Source organism: Beta vulgaris, chromosome 8, assembly GCF_026745355.1.
Source record: "Beta vulgaris subsp. vulgaris cultivar EL10 chromosome 8, EL10.2, whole genome shotgun sequence".
Lineage (NCBI taxonomy): Eukaryota > Viridiplantae > Streptophyta > Magnoliopsida > Caryophyllales > Amaranthaceae > Beta > Beta vulgaris.
In genome coordinates, this window is record NC_079209.1 from 34245222 (window position 1) to 34260704 (window position 15483).

The following is a 15483-nucleotide window of genomic DNA, read 5'->3' on the forward strand; positions in this document are numbered from 1 at the left end:
TATTATAAATAAGAGGTAATTTATCCATAACATATATAAGTTTTGATTTGGGAAATCTAAGCCCATAAGAACCAACATTAAAACCCAATAAATTTAAAAATGGAGGAAAAGTTATCACCAACACCTTATCCAATTCAACAACTTGATTTCTCATCAACATTGCAATGCAATGAATTTCGCTGAAGGTTTTCGTGATACTCTTGCTCCTTCCCACATCAAAAACGATGCCAATTTCCGCTATTAATTCTGACTTTATTCAGTACAAATTTTTTTATATATTAACTCTATGTTTGTTTTTCCTTTATGGGTATGTATTTGTTTCCCCTGCTTCTGAAAACATCAAGTACTTAGTTATTGTACTCCCATAGTTCAATATGTTTTGAGTTTCTTGAACTTTATGAGCTGGAACAAAAATATTATTTTTATGGGTAATTCTTGATGGGAATTTTTGGATGCTTGCTAATTTTATATAAGAAAAAGAAATTCTAAAATGTTGATTATTGATAGACATTTAAAATTATATTCTTCTTTAAATTTTTTATCAAAGCTATTACGACTTTGCCAGTAATTTTATGTTTTATGTGTTGCTAATTATATATTTTAGATGGTACTTCTTTTTGTTAGAGTTGATGGTTTCTCTTCAAAGAACTCTAGTAGGGATACAATTTTCAAGAAGAATTTATATGTAGTATTGTTGGTGCAAAATCAGTTAGTTGACCTTGCAAACAAGTCAATGCACACCCAATAGTTAGATACTGATCGCCATATGAGTCTTAGTCCCTGGGGGTTACCAGTTTTAATTAGTTAAAACCTTGCTAACGTACTTTTTTGTGATTTAATTAATTAAACTACAACGCCTAATAAATTTAAACGATAGGTATTAAATAGAACAAAAGACGCAATAATTAATCTACTAATTAGAGCTGAACATTCCTACTCACATCAGAAACTTCTAGAAAGATCCTAGATAACACACATGGAGATAGACCAGGCTGTACAATCAAAGGGAAAACACGAAGATGATTACCTCCATGAGTTCCGGCTAAAACTGGAGATGAACAAACTTGTCACTTAGTACATGCTCTAAGTCTAGGAACTAAACTATAACCCCATAAGGGGGTTGTCTAATCTAGGTTAAAGCTATGCTAGAAAGGAAGTAAATTGCACGTTGTGTGTTGTGTTTGTTGTCGTTTAATTGATCATTCTACTTGTATTTATACTTAATCATTACGCGTAACTTCCATGCATCTTTGGAGGGAAATGATTTGAATCATTTATGATTCAAATCATAATTGCTTTCTTCTGGCGCCAACATGACCACGTTTTAATGCCCACATGATCAGATTGATAGTTACCCACGTCCCTTATCCATGTCTTTATAATTGTTTGGCTTCCATCTCCTAAACATTCTTACCTTCCATGAGCTTCTTTTTATGGGTTTCTAGTCTTTGACTTTCATTGACTCTTTCTCGTGAGCCCTCTAATATGATTGGGCCTTCACATCAACATAAATATTGAACCCTCTAGGGCTTAATACAATGTATTGTAATAAATGGTAGCCATTATCTAAAAATGGTAGTAACAAATCGCCCCTGCTGATTTGTTACAAAAACCTTATCATTAGGTGACCATTTCCCTAGTTGAGGGTCTTTATAAGCTGCCTCTGGTAGAAACATCTTCCAAACCTTATCATTCTCTTGAAAGTCTTTAGGCACTACTTTCTTATTATAGGCCCTAGCAACCTTTTCTTTTTGGATTCTTATTTTAGCTAAGGCTTCTTCCTTGATTTCTAGAGCATCCATTACCTCAATGTTCATCGCCTGTGAATAGTCATCTCCAAATAATCCCATTTGTCGGGATACTCTGAACGACCTTAAATTCACTTCAGCAGGAATTACTGGAGTATGTCCATAAACTAATTTGAAAGGGATAACTCCTATTGCTTGTCTTTTAGAGGTCCTATATGCCCATAGAGCATATAACAGCAGTTCATCCCATTTCCTAGGGTTATTATCTACCATTTTGAAATCCCCTTTACTATAATCTTATTGGTAGTCTCAGCTTGACCATTTGTCTGAGCATAGTACGGTGTTGAATGCAACTTAGTAATTCCAAATTGGGTGAGATAATCTAATAAATCAGGGTTTCTGAACACCATGGCTTGATCAAAAGTTATGATTTCTAGAATTTCAAATCTTGTAAAGATCTTTTCTTCCAAGAAATTTATCACAGCATGTGTATTGATCATAACGAAAGCTTGAGCTTCCACCCATTTAGGGGGCGTTTGGTTCATATAATGGTATGGGTTTGGAATCAGGAATGAAACTAAGGTGGTATGGGTTTGGAACTTGATACTTAATACCTTGTGTTTGGTTTCATTTAGGAATGAAAAATCTTCTTTTATTTGATACCTAGAGGTAAGGTATGAGCCATACCCACCTCCCCCCATAGGTTTCTAAACCCCATACCTTATGGGTTTGAGGTATGGGTTTAAAATTAAGAAATAAATTAAACAAACACTAGGTATGGGTTTTGTTCATTCCAAACCCATACCTCATACCTTGAATTAGTGAACCAAACACCCCCTTAGTAATATAATCAGTAACTACTAGGATGTATGAATGCTTCTTAGAAGATGCAAGATTAATTTATCCTATAGCATCTTCTGACCATCCTCTAAATGACCAAGGTTTGAGAATATACTTTAATTCTAAGGTTGGCGCCCTACTAACGGGTCCAAACTTTTGACATCTTTTGCAACCTTTTGCATAATCTATACAATCCTTTCTCATAGTAGGCCAATAGTAACCATGTTCGTGCAACAACCATGTCATTTTCAAGCCATTTTGATGAGAATCACATAATCCTTGATGATTGTTTGCCATGAGAGTTAAAGCTTCTCCGGCATCTACACATTTTAAAAGTAATCCTTCTGGATCCCTCCTGTGTAGCTCCCCGAATTACATGCAAAATTTAGTTGCAGCCATTTTAACTCTGTTTGGCACTTTTATCCCAGTTGGATTATGGAGATATTGAATAATTTCTTTTCTCCAGTCCTCATCGTCTTTTAGTATTGAAATTCTATAGACTTCCAATATATTTTCTGACATTCCTTTAACATTTCCATTAATATGATCTAGGATCTTTTCCTGAAGGATAATATCTTCATTTGGTGAAGGCATCTCTTCTCTAGCAGAAGCTATTTGGGATAACTGATCTGTTATTCTGTTTTCTTCTTTATGAATGTGCATGAAAGAAATCGTCTTAAATTGTTTAGACAATTTTTGTGCTTTCTTGCTATATTCCTGTGACACAGATGAAATACATTTAAATTCTTCAGTCATTTGATAAATAACCAACAGAGAATCTTCACATACATTAGCTTTCGTAGCCCAACTCTAATCCAATTAATAAAGCTTCGTCTTCTGCTCTATTATTAGTGCATGGACCCCTTAGGGTCACTACTAACTTGGTTGGAACCCCATCAGGAGATAGAATATATATTCCAGCCCCTTATGCTTATCTGGTATTAGACCCATCAAAGAAAAATATCCATGGAAGGATGTCCTCATCAATAATTCCAGATTCACAGCAAGGATGAATTGCTAAGAAATCAGCTAGAGCTTGACCTTTTACTGCCTTTTGAGGCATATATACTAAGTCAAATTGCAGTAGATGTAGAGTTCACCTACTTAACCTACCTTTTATGAAAGGTTGGTGTATGGGGGCTGACTAAGTTCCATACCGGTCCTCAGTAGACCGATAAGAATCGTCATGGTCAATGCACTTATCACAGAACCGTTGACTTTGTCATACCGATTTCGTGAGGATACCTAGACTGTACTCCTCCTCGGGCCATTTTCACATCGGTTTGGGCTTGATCCAATTACTATCTAAATGCGCCTACGGGCCTAAAGATAAACACCAATAGAGGATACAAGTATATTCCAAAAGGATATACCTACGTCCAGCCAATAGGAACAAAGTCCTACCTTAGCAACAACTCCTGCCGGCTCCTATAAATACCCCGTTGATCTGAGTCATAAGGTACGTTCACAATCACAATTACACCCCACTTGGGAGCTACCAGTTTACCCATTACTGACTCAGGCATCGGAGGGGAGTTCCTCGGATCAACCCCCGAGGTTAGCTTATGTGTTATCTCTTGTAGAAAATCAAACCGGCTTATATACGAAGAAGATACCGGTTCATACCCTACCGTTTATTCCATACCGGAATAATTGGCGCTAGAAGGAGGGGTGAACTATACTTTTGAGTCTAAGCCATGATTTTACCAGCAAAACCACTCTCATTGATCCTAATCAGCATTTTGGGATGCCGGAAACTGAAGAAAACAACATCCATATAGGGAAAGCACCACCAGGGTTCTCAACCCCGATACCGGCGGCAGGACTGTCCAAGCCACCAACCGATAAGGGGAAGAAAGCTGCTGAGACCCCCCAACAGAATATCTTCGAGACACTCCAACATATGTTCACTCCAGAACAACTCAAGAGTGCAACGGAGGTCTTTCAAACCATGGCTAGCCAGACACCACCGACTGGTCCAACCGCCAAGCGCCCTCTTAGCAGAGCCCATAGCCCAGTGAGAAAGATGCGCTCACTAGGAAAGGGCCACCAGGGTGAACATGGCCGGAATGACCACGATCACGTGGCTAACTCCAAGACCCCCAATGAGTAGGTTGGGGAGGAGGAAGAAGAGGAGACACAAGAGATGGAGATCCAGCAGTCAACCCAACCTAGAAGAGGAAGTGAATACACGTGAGGGCACCGATATCTTTGAGAAATTCTCCTTTCTCCACGACCATCCTCCAAGAGCCCATGTAGAAGATCAAATTGCTGACACGCAAATATGACGGCAAGACTGATCCAGAGGATCACATATCGGCTTATGAGGGACACATGCTGCTGTACACTGATACCGACTCGGTATGGTGTAAGGTGTTCCCTTCCACGCTAGTTAGGCTTGGCCAAACGTGGTTCAAGAGTATACCACCGGCAACTGTCTTCGACTTCCGCCAGCTCACATCCATGTTTGTTACCCACTTTGTTAGAAACAAGCGCATGGAAAAGACTACCGCCGAGTTGATGTCCATCAAGCAAGGAGACTCCGAAAGCTTGAGGGACTATGTAGGGCGCTTCAATGTGGAAGCCGTTACCATCCCCAGTCTGCAGCAGGAGGTAGCAGTCTTAGCCCTGATGACAGGTCTAAAAGAAGGGACTGCCTTCAGAAGTTACCTGGGCCGCAAAAAGCTGAGAAGCCTAACAAAAGTCTTAGGGAAGGCGAATGACTTCATCCGAGGAGAGGAGTTTGACAAGGCGGTAACTACTAAGAGGCCAGAAGGAGATGGGAAGGAAAAGGAGAAAGATCGAAGGGAGGACAAGTACCGGAAGGATAAGAAGCCGGAAAAGTCCGGCAGGAGAGAGGAGAGTAATTCGGTAAAGAAAGGCCAGGAAGGGTGAGCTGACCGATATCGCAATTACACCCCTCTGACAATGTCTCGGGCAAAGATATATGAACTTCACAAGAAGGACGATAAGGGGTAAAGGCCCAGAAAGATGTACTATAAGGGTCGGGATAAATCGAAGTGGTGCGAGTTCCACAGGGATTACAGTCATGTTACGGATGACTGTAAAGACCTGAAAGACGGGATAAATGATTTGGTACGAAGAGGCTACTTCACCCAGTACCAGGCGAGAGTTGATCGAAAATCCCCGTCTAGAGAGGATGAAAACGGCAACAAGAAGTCGGTGAAAGAACGGATCACCAAAATCCATGTTATCTCAGGAGGACCGACACGCGGGGGAAGCATACATGGTGCCAAGGCCATCCTAAAGAAGGTTAGGCAACAAGTGAACTATCATAACACTGGACAGTGGCCGGCGTCTCTAAGCATGCCGTCCGTGATGTTCACATCAGAGGATGCTAAGGGAGTCATTTATCCCCATGATGATCCCTTGGTAGTATCTCTACAGATCTCAACGGCGATGGTCCATCGCATACTTGTAGATGGTGTTAGTTCCGCTAACATATTGTACAAGGAGACGTTCGAAAAGATGGGCCTTGAAGCATCATGTTTGAAGCCGGTCTCATACCCAGTGATCGGATTTACAGGGGCATCTATCGTCCCAGAAGGAACTGTCAAGTTACCAGTAAAGTTGGGTAAAGGATCCCATTCCAGGGATATGATGGTGGAGTTTTTCGTCGACGACATCCCGACAGCCTACAACGCCGTCATTGGACGACCTTTGATCCATGATGCACAAGCAATGGTATCTACCTACCATTTGACGATGATTTACACGTCAAACGAAGGGAAGCCGGAGAAAATCAAGGGAAATCGAGAGTCCGCCACGGCTTATTACCTGACGGCTCTCAAAAATTCTGATCACAAGCGACCGACAGAGACACCACAGTCATCAAGGAAACGACGTAGGACGGAGAACAAAGGTAAGAGAGATCTGTCATTGGAAAACTTTGAGGGAAGGCCGGCAGACCTGCCGCGACCTAGCCCAGAAGGTGAGATAGAAGAAGTAAGCCTTGAGCTGGAAAGGCCGGAAAGAACAGTAAAGATAGGGGCAGACTTGGCAGCTGAAGTCAAGATCAACCTGATAAGCCTCTTTCGAGGTCGTGCCGACATCTTTGCCTTCTCTGCAGATGAGATGTCGGGAATTGACCCAACATTTATGGTCCATCGGCTGAACGTCAACGAGGACGTCAGACTGTTAAAACAAAAGAAGAGGAACTTCTCCTCAGAAAAGAATGCAGCCATCAAGGAAGAGGTTGATAACTTGCTGGCGGCATATTTCACCGAATCTTGCTACTATTCGGAATGGCTGGCTAATGTGGTGATGGTCAAGAAGGCCAATGGGTCATGGCGGATGTGTGTTGGCTTCACCGACCTCAATAAGGCCTGTCCCAAAGACTGTCATCCTTTTCCCAGGATCGACCAGCTGGTAGACTCCACTAGCGGCCACGCTCTACCGAGTTTTATGGATGCCTTCTCCGGGTACCATTAGATGAGCCTGCTAGAGTTTGATAGAAGTAAGGCGACCTTTATCACAAATAAAGGGTATACCGTATACGCTTACGAACCTATGCCATTCGACCTCAAGAATGCCGGCGCTACTTATCAAAAGCTGGTTGACAAGATCTTCGAGTACCGAAAAGGCCAGAATGTGGAAGTGTACGTTGACGACGACATTGTGAAAAGCCTCATAGAGGAGGGTCATGTCGTCGATCAAGGGGAGACATTTGCCACCCTCCGACAACACCAACTACTAGAAAAAGAGTGTTTTCTCAACACTTTTTCTTAATATTCTGGACGGAAAAAAGTGTTGAGAAATTGATTCTCAACGCAATGTAAAAGCGTCGAGAATTCACGCGTGGAGAATTCTCGACGCTTTCATGTGTTGAGATTCTTAACACAAAGCCGCGTCCAGTTATGAGTTGTGATGCTGTTTTGTGTTGAGTTTCTCAACACTTTTCGGCGTCTCGAAATATGCTCTAGACACATTCCAGCGTCAAGATTATTTTACCTCCACAAACAGATTTTTGGAGCCAAAAGAACTCTCAACACGAAAAAGTGTCGAGATTTTAGCCTAGAAAAAACATCTACAAACAGTAGAATTCATGAGTTTATAATCAGTAATAATAATAACCACTATTTAATTGGATATGGATCAAATATAATATATAATGATTAAGCGATTTTCCAGTAAAAAATATGTAGATAGAAATGACTAGTATATAATAATATTAATGATTAAATAGACACTAAAATATTCTGTTTCATCACAAATAAAATAAGTCAATTAGATAATGTGTACTATCAACTTCTTCGAACCTTACAAAAAAAAAAAGCATAACAAAAGAAATATATCTTTTACAAGGCCTTTTCAAATCATTAATAGCTTTATGAGTTGTACTAATTTGATGGATCCTTGGCTTATTTTCCTTCACCATCATCTTGAACCTTGAAAAAAAAAACAAAGAATAATGACATAAGTAATCTTAATTATATAATTAATGATATAATATAGTGAGGGCCAATTATAAAAGATGTACAAAAGTTAGTTAATTACAAAAGAAAATAATATGTAACTATTTTATGGTGCACTATTTGAGCCAAAATGGTCAAGTGTGTGCTGGAAGGCCTCTAAAATACTTCTCCATGGGAGAACAACATGATAGTAAACCACGAGAAACATCTTTCAATTTTGCTGCATTAAAACACCTAATAATTCTAACCACCCAAATTGAACTTGATCATCAACCAATCTTAGACCTCATAGTATATTTCATTACACAACAAGAATCCGCCTTTGTAGCGTCTGAATTTAGCGTCCGACAGTATAAGCGGACGGTAAATTCACAATTAGCGTCCGATGTACGACAAACGCAAAGTAGCGTCCGCTTTCTGAAATTTAGCGTCCGTTCTTTTAAACGAACGCTAATTAGCGTCCGTTGAGTGAAATTACCGTCCGACAGACGGACGGTAAATAATTGATATATTACTACCTCAAGTCGACCGGCCAAATCGTTTACCCTAAGCCCACGCTGCCCATGCTTCTCTCTCTTCCTCACTCTTTCCACGCCTTTCTCTCTTCCTCACTCACGTTTCTCTCTCTTTCTTTCAGATCTCACGTTTCGCTCTCTTTGTTTCAGATCTCACGTTTCTCTCTCTTTGTTTCAGATCTCACAATTCTCTCTCTTTGTTTTGGATCTCACGATAATTCTCTCTCTTTGTTTCAGATCTCACGAAGCCCACGGTTCTCTCTACAGCCGAAAGAGATCTCACGTTTCTTTCAGTGAAATTTAGTGAGTAAATATGTTTTTTTTTTTGTTTTGATTGTTGATTATGGAGTTTTTTGATCTCACCCCACGGTTCTCTCTCTTTTCTCGATTTTCTTTGTTTTTTTAATTTCGTTTTGCGTTTTCTTGTTCTTTGTTTTTCGGTTTTTCCTAGATCTGAATTCCCTAAGATTTTTTGATTTTTTTTTGTTTTTCGATTTTTCTTTTTTTTTTTGAGTTTTCGGATTTCTGAAATTTTACATGAGTTTAAGTACCTTGAGTTTTATTTGGTTGAATTTCTGATTTTCTTTTGTTGAATTTCTGATTTTCTTTTGTTGAATTTCGGATTTATTTGTTTAAATTTGGAAATTATGGTTGAGTTTTTTAGAAATCAGTTTTTCTTGTTTTTATTTTCGTTTTTCGTTTTTAGTGCTGGGTTATCTTTTGGAAAATACAGAGCTAGTTTCTATGGCAGTATGAATGCTTGAATCTACTCTATAACATTAATCAATTTTAAAATTAATTAGTTTTATTTTTTTTTTTGTTGATTTTTTTATTTTTTGGTACTTATAGGTTTCTGGCGCCTTGGAGTGGTGCAGACGCGGTGGTGCGGTGGCTGTAGCGGCGGAGTGGTGGCAGACGCGGTGGTGCGGTGGCTGTCGCGGTGGTGCAGTACAATGGCAGTGGGTCCGACTGTTAATTAGATTGAAGTTGTTGTATTAGATTTTAGTTACAATGTAATTATACTAATATAGTACTAAATTTTGGTATTAGATTGTAATTATATATATTTATTTTAAATAAAATTCTCATTTGTTTAATTCTCAATTTTTGTTATTCTAACATTGCTCATTTTGAAATAATAATTAAAAGTTAATAAAATGAATTAAATAAAAATAATAAAAGTAAAACCTTGGGCGTGAAAGTTCATAATAAAAGCATCACTCTGATTTTACAGCTCATAATCCTAATAAAAGCTCATTACCTGGGAAAAGTGGTTGTACTGGCCTGCTTCCTTTTAGCGTCCGCCTTCTTCCTTTTAGCGTCAGAATTTCAGACGCTAATTAGCATCTGACATTTCGGACGCTAATTAACGTCTGAAAAGTCGGACCCTAATTAGCGTCTGAAAATCAGACGCTAAATGGAAAAATCGGACGCTAAATCTTTAGCGTCCGCCTTTCGGACGCTAATCCAAGCATTAGCGACCAGGGGCTTTGCATCAGACTTTTAGCGTCCGTTGACGGACGCTAATTCTTTTAGCGTCCGATTCCGCGTTTTTAGCGTCTGATTTTTGCGGACGCTAAAGGCTGCTATTCTTGTTGTGTTAGTAAGTGTGCTAACCGAAATAAGACTTGGAAGCTATAATTCTACATGTATATCACCAGAAGTATCCATGCCAAAAGCAAAATTTAATTGGCTACTTGAAAGTGGAGGTTCACTTGGTTGTGAACTTAGGATTCAGTATTTTATATCACAATTTTTTTTGAGACACTACTATCTTTAAGCACTCTTTTCCATATGAACATGTAGCACCAAGGTAACATGAAAACATACAACAACATCATGGAAGAGTTGAATCAATTAAGTCGTCCTACATTCCTTATCTACGCAATGAATCAATTCAAACTACAGAGTCATGCCTGCAGAAAACTACAGAAAAATTATGGCAGAAGAAGAAATTTTGTCAGAACGGTATTTGCCAAATACAGTATCCAGATCTATAGAGCAAAAAAGACATCCCGATTCACATTCACATTATTGAAATAGTAAAAACAAAGTATGAGTTCATACCTGTGATTATAACCTCCTCCTTTGCATCAAATTTCACATTGTTGGCCATCACGAGTCTGAATTGGGAAGTCGAGATTTAGCCGAACAAATTACTTTATATTTGGTTGTGTTTGGTCCTGTTAGATAAAACTTTGCTCCAGCTTCAACAAATTTCCAGAAGCAAATGAAAAGAGAATAGACTATAGTCTCTTTGTAAGCCAACAAAATACTATATTTCATTCATCTTATACTAAAAGCACTTGGACGCAGTGATTGTACATCGAACTCATCTTCATAGATATTCGATAATAAAGCTGATTAAGCTTCTCCAAAGAAAACCAAACAATAGTGAGTATTAAACAGAGAGAGTAATTTAATTTGTATTGCTAATAATGGTAATTAATAACCACTATATTCTGAGTGCTTTAATAACCACTGTATTGCACTGGTTTATAGATTTTAGTAGCCCTTATTAGCTCTTTATGTTCTAGAGTTTCTGATGCCAAGTATTCTAGCTAACTATTCTAGCACAGAAATGGAAATGGGAGAAATGGATACATTAATAGGGAAACAAATATATTAAAAAAAGCTGGTGACTATATTATTTTAGTATGATATATGGGCTTGTCCTCTTCGCTACTTCTAATAAAGCAAATCCCATATATCTTAAAAATTAATCATATTCAGTTTATTTGAAGTTTGTTTACTTGAAACATATTTTCCTCTGATTTCAGGATGACAATTATGATGGTGGCCAGTATCATGATTGTGTCATTAGGAATAAGAGAGTCAAACATGTGTATGGTCCTTCCTTTTCTCTGTTGTGATTTTTTATGATGCTAAATAGTTGATGGTTTGCAATCCGAAAGAGCTTTTCTTCAAATTTGCTTCGCAAAAAGATCCTACTACAATTGGTACCTTTATTCTAATACTTTAAAAAATTGTTGTGCTTTACTATGCTATGTAGATGATCATTAAGTGTTGTGTATATAGTTATAACTAGTACAATAATACATGTCCATCTTTGACTGATTGGATTCCTATAATCGAACTAGTACGTGATCTTCTCTAACATTTAGGATAATCTAACATCATTACTGCACAAAACCTACATCATGAACTTATATGGAATATTTTCATGTTCTCAGAAATAGAGCCACACCATCAGGCTACATGCAGCCGAGCAAGCGCATAGTAGAAGTGATAAAAATAGAAGGTGAGAAGAATGATAGTCATTCATCAATAAAGCAAGGGGGACAGCATAACAAAAATAACAATCTACTCGATGAAGCTTTTAGACACTCTAGCTTACCCGCTATGGTAAAAGATCACCGATCTGAAAAGCTGCAGAAAATTACAGTGGATACTCATTCCCCTGTCTTGCCCTATTCAAAGAAATCTTCAAGTAGTAGTAAATCCAGATGTCTACCTTCGAATGCAGTTGAGGATGCTCCTATGTTTCCAATAATTATAGTGGATGCTTATTCCCCATTAATTACAATGCATGATATCCTGCAAAGCACTCAGAAGATCACTTACAAAAAGATCAAAGTAGGTGTTGAAGATGATACATAATCTAAGTAATTTAATTTGACTATTGACAATGGTACTCCATTGCAGCTGATCATTAAAAAAGAAGCAAAAATTAGCTAAAGGTGGGGTGAAAGAGTAAAACAAGAGATTATGATTAGTCAAGACAGGGTGGAAACAATCATCATTACACTAGTAATTAGCAAAGACAAATAAATCTTCTCAGGAGAGTAGTGGCTTTAAACGACAAACAAATGATTGAGATTATTATGGAAAGATTTAAATGACATATTCTATTTAATTAGTACTTAGAAATAAGCATGGAACAACTTAACCTCATTATCTCAGTGACTCACCTCCGTCTTCCTTTACAAAATCAAACAAGAATTTCTGGTTTGGCATGTGTTGGGAATATAAATAACAAATTTATTGAAATCTCATTATCTCAGTGACTCACCTCCGTCTTCCTTTACAAGACTACTAGGGTGTTAATCAAGTGAGTCAATTGCGAGCATGACCCTGCATGACTCGATTCAAAAACTAATCTACTGTGCTTGAATCGTGCTAGATACTTGTTAAGCTCAAAATCCTGAAAAATAAGGGAAGTTGGAATTGGTGATATCTATCCCGCTTCCTATTCCACAAAAGACACCTCGCATAAGCTAAGGTGTCAGAGAGGATGGCATTGAAAGCTAATAAAATTTGAATTATGTAGCTTTAGCCTTCAGACTCCAACCATGTCAATATGCTACATACATAAAATCTGGTGGCTTCACATTCTACTTCATATATTACACTCGTCCCACAGGCATGTAATGGGCCAGGCCATAATGAACTAGAAAATCATGCACCGTCAATGTAGCAAGTCATTGACTCTACATTGAAGCAACACAGCGAAGGCGAAACCATCTACCTTCCGATACTTCTATAGCATACAGAGACCTTCAAATGTAAATCACCAATCATGCAACAGCTACAGCCTCTGGCGTAACAGCAGCAGCTGCGGTCTGGGAGGCCTCAGGAGTGGTACCATCGGTTTTGGCATCTGCAGGTGGTGAGGCTAGTTTAAGGTGGATAGGAGTATTGTGTTTCAGCTTCACAAGTATTTGCCTCATCCTTGCGAGGTCAGTAGGCTTCCCGCGCTTTGGTCCTTGAATCACAGCAATAGAAGGCTTCTTCTCCTGCTCCTTTTTCCCTCTTTTCTTCTCTATAGTAGGGACTTCATTAGGAATGAGCTCTGAAATTGTCTTCCAGTAATTCTTGTCAGCCTCCTTGTGAAACTTCTCATGGCTGGCCATAAAGAACTGCCAAGGAAAAAGACACAATTCAGGACACAAATCACTTTATTATTCTACTATCTAAATGAAAAAAAAATCATTAAAGCTATGCAACTGACAACACAACATGGACGGATATACGCTAGTCTGTACTTTCAATTTTTCAACCTGTTGAGTTAACACAGGTCACCCAATTGGATGGTCAGGTTAGCGATGAAATAACAAATACAAAAAATGAAATGCTGCAACCCATTTAATTAGAATGATTAAAGAATTTTACAATTTCAACACAATAAAAAACCAAAAGTTATCAAATCGAATTAATCACTTGAAAATTTGTATACAATAAAAGAGGTTAAGAAATTGGCGATGTCTGAAGTAGCATGACAATTCAACAAAACAGACTGAAAATGTGTGCAGAGGCTCAAGTGTTAAGCTTGAGTTAAGAGAACAAAGGCCCACAAGGTGAAGATTCTTACTCTCTTTGGGTCCTGGAAGTTTCCTCATGAAGTTTTTGATGTTTGCTTCATTTATGCTCTACTTTGTTTCTAGCTTGTTTTACAATTATGTTTGCGAAACAAGTGAAATAGAAATAATTATAGGTCCTTTCAGTATAATTCCTTTAGAAAATAGAGCTTTGACGAAGCCAATCAGCTCACATTCAATCTGCTACGAACATCACGAAATTTAAAACTACTAGCACAATCTAAGCAAGCATTTTGCTGATGTTTATAGCAGTAAATATAAATTAGACCACCAGAAGATCACAAATTGCTACTTCTGTCTTATCCCTGTTCGTGTAATAAAGGGTCTAAAGTAAAAGAACATTGCTATGCTACTTACATGATTCCCCATTTAGAGTAATCAAGGCTCTGCAACCATTGCTATGCTTTGCTTCCCTGCTCCCCTTGCTTCTGCGGTCTGCAACAAAGAAAGATTTGAACTTCCTGCCAATATGAAAGAAGATAAGGGGAGAGAATAGAATTTGTTTATGTTACAAGATATTTCTAAAGAACTGAAGTATGCCCATAACTAAAAAATAGGGAATGATTTCTTGCAGGCAAAAGGCCGAAAACCTAATCAATGAACTACCTGCATCACACAAATCTAGTGCAAATACAATGTAGAAAACAAAAAATAGCATAAGGTCACAGAAAGCCCATTGAATTTCAACAAAATTCCCAAGAATATCACTTAGGTGTTGCATGGACAAAAGAAGATACGGAAATTAGGGAATTTATGACTTCGTCGGAACTAATTGAATGAGAGTTGGGGATTAATCTGGAACTTTTTTCATTTCATAAACAGCAAAATATGATGAATTTTCTCAAAAGCACTGATCTTGAGTAATTTGTAGAAGAAAATCAACCGATCGAGTATGGAGTTTGCGTCAATTAGCAGCTTGAATTTCCAGAATTGTGTCACCTGTAATTTGCAGAATTTGCTCAAAAAATATTAACCTTGAATATGAATAATTTACTCGAAAAGCATTAACCTTGAATATGAAGATCAATTTGCTCACCTCTAGCAAATTCAAGCATGGTGCAAACTGTGAGATACGGTTGAGAATTTGCTCACACTCGAGCGAGTATTCCACACTTAGGGTGCGTTCTATTCAACTTATTGGACCTGAACTTATTGGAACTTATTGAACTGAACTTATTGAACCTAAACTGAATTTATTGGAACTTATTAAATCTGATTGGACCTGATTCAACTTATTGGACCTGATTGAACCTGATTGGAACTTATTGGACCTGATTGAACCTGATTGACCTGACCTTATTGGAACTTATTGACCCTGATTGAAACTTATTAGACCTTATTGGACCTGTTTGAAACTTATTAGACCTTATTGAACCTGATTGAAACTTATTTGACCTTATTAGACAAAAACATTGACCATGAATAACATAAATATTACCACTAACGTAAATACTACCCCTCAAAATTTTTTATGGAATAATAATTATTATAATTCGTCCTTTAAAAATAATGATTATTAATTATCTCTTATGATAATTAATTTAACAAAAAATTACTATTTATATATTTGTCTATACATAACTTTCATCACTAATATATCTAATAG

General features: G+C 37.9%; 2 protein-coding genes and 1 long non-coding RNA gene across 4 annotated transcripts; 1 reads left to right on the plus strand and 2 right to left on the minus strand.

Annotated features, from left to right (window-relative positions):
- The first annotated feature begins 4922 nt into the window (after positions 1-4922).
- LOC104882989 (uncharacterized) lies at positions 4923-5483 on the plus strand. Its single transcript, XM_010667426.1, has one exon. The coding sequence runs from the start codon at positions 4923-4925 to the stop codon at positions 5481-5483; it is 561 nt and encodes a 186-aa protein (XP_010665728.1).
- Positions 5484-7752: 2269 nt separating this feature from the next.
- Positions 7753-12096, minus strand: LOC130589713 (uncharacterized). 2 transcript variants are annotated; one of them, XR_008967345.1, is made up of 3 exons: positions 11897-12096; positions 10606-10721; positions 7753-7996 (listed from the first exon to the last, which is right to left on the minus strand). It is a non-coding gene; the product is annotated as an uncharacterized LOC130589713 (long non-coding RNA). The 2 variants fall into 2 exon arrangements; XR_008967346.1 differs by having other exon boundaries at positions 10606-10907.
- Positions 12097-12103: 7 nt separating this feature from the next.
- On the minus strand, positions 12104-15025 carry LOC125492802 (clathrin light chain 2-like). Its single transcript, XM_057391212.1, has 3 exons — positions 14914-15025; positions 14235-14816; positions 12104-13418 (listed from the first exon to the last, which is right to left on the minus strand). Exons 2-3 carry the CDS (start codon positions 14244-14246, stop codon positions 13077-13079), a joined length of 354 nt encoding a protein of 117 aa, XP_057247195.1. The 5' UTR covers positions 14247-14816; positions 14914-15025; the 3' UTR covers positions 12104-13076.
- Between the last annotated feature and the right edge of the window lie 458 nt (positions 15026-15483).

Bases quoted from the DNA above. Each gene is read 5' to 3' on its own strand.
- LOC104882989 (XM_010667426.1), top strand. From the start codon at position 4,923: ATGCTGCTGTACACTGATACCGACTCGGTATGGTGTAAGGTGTTCCCT.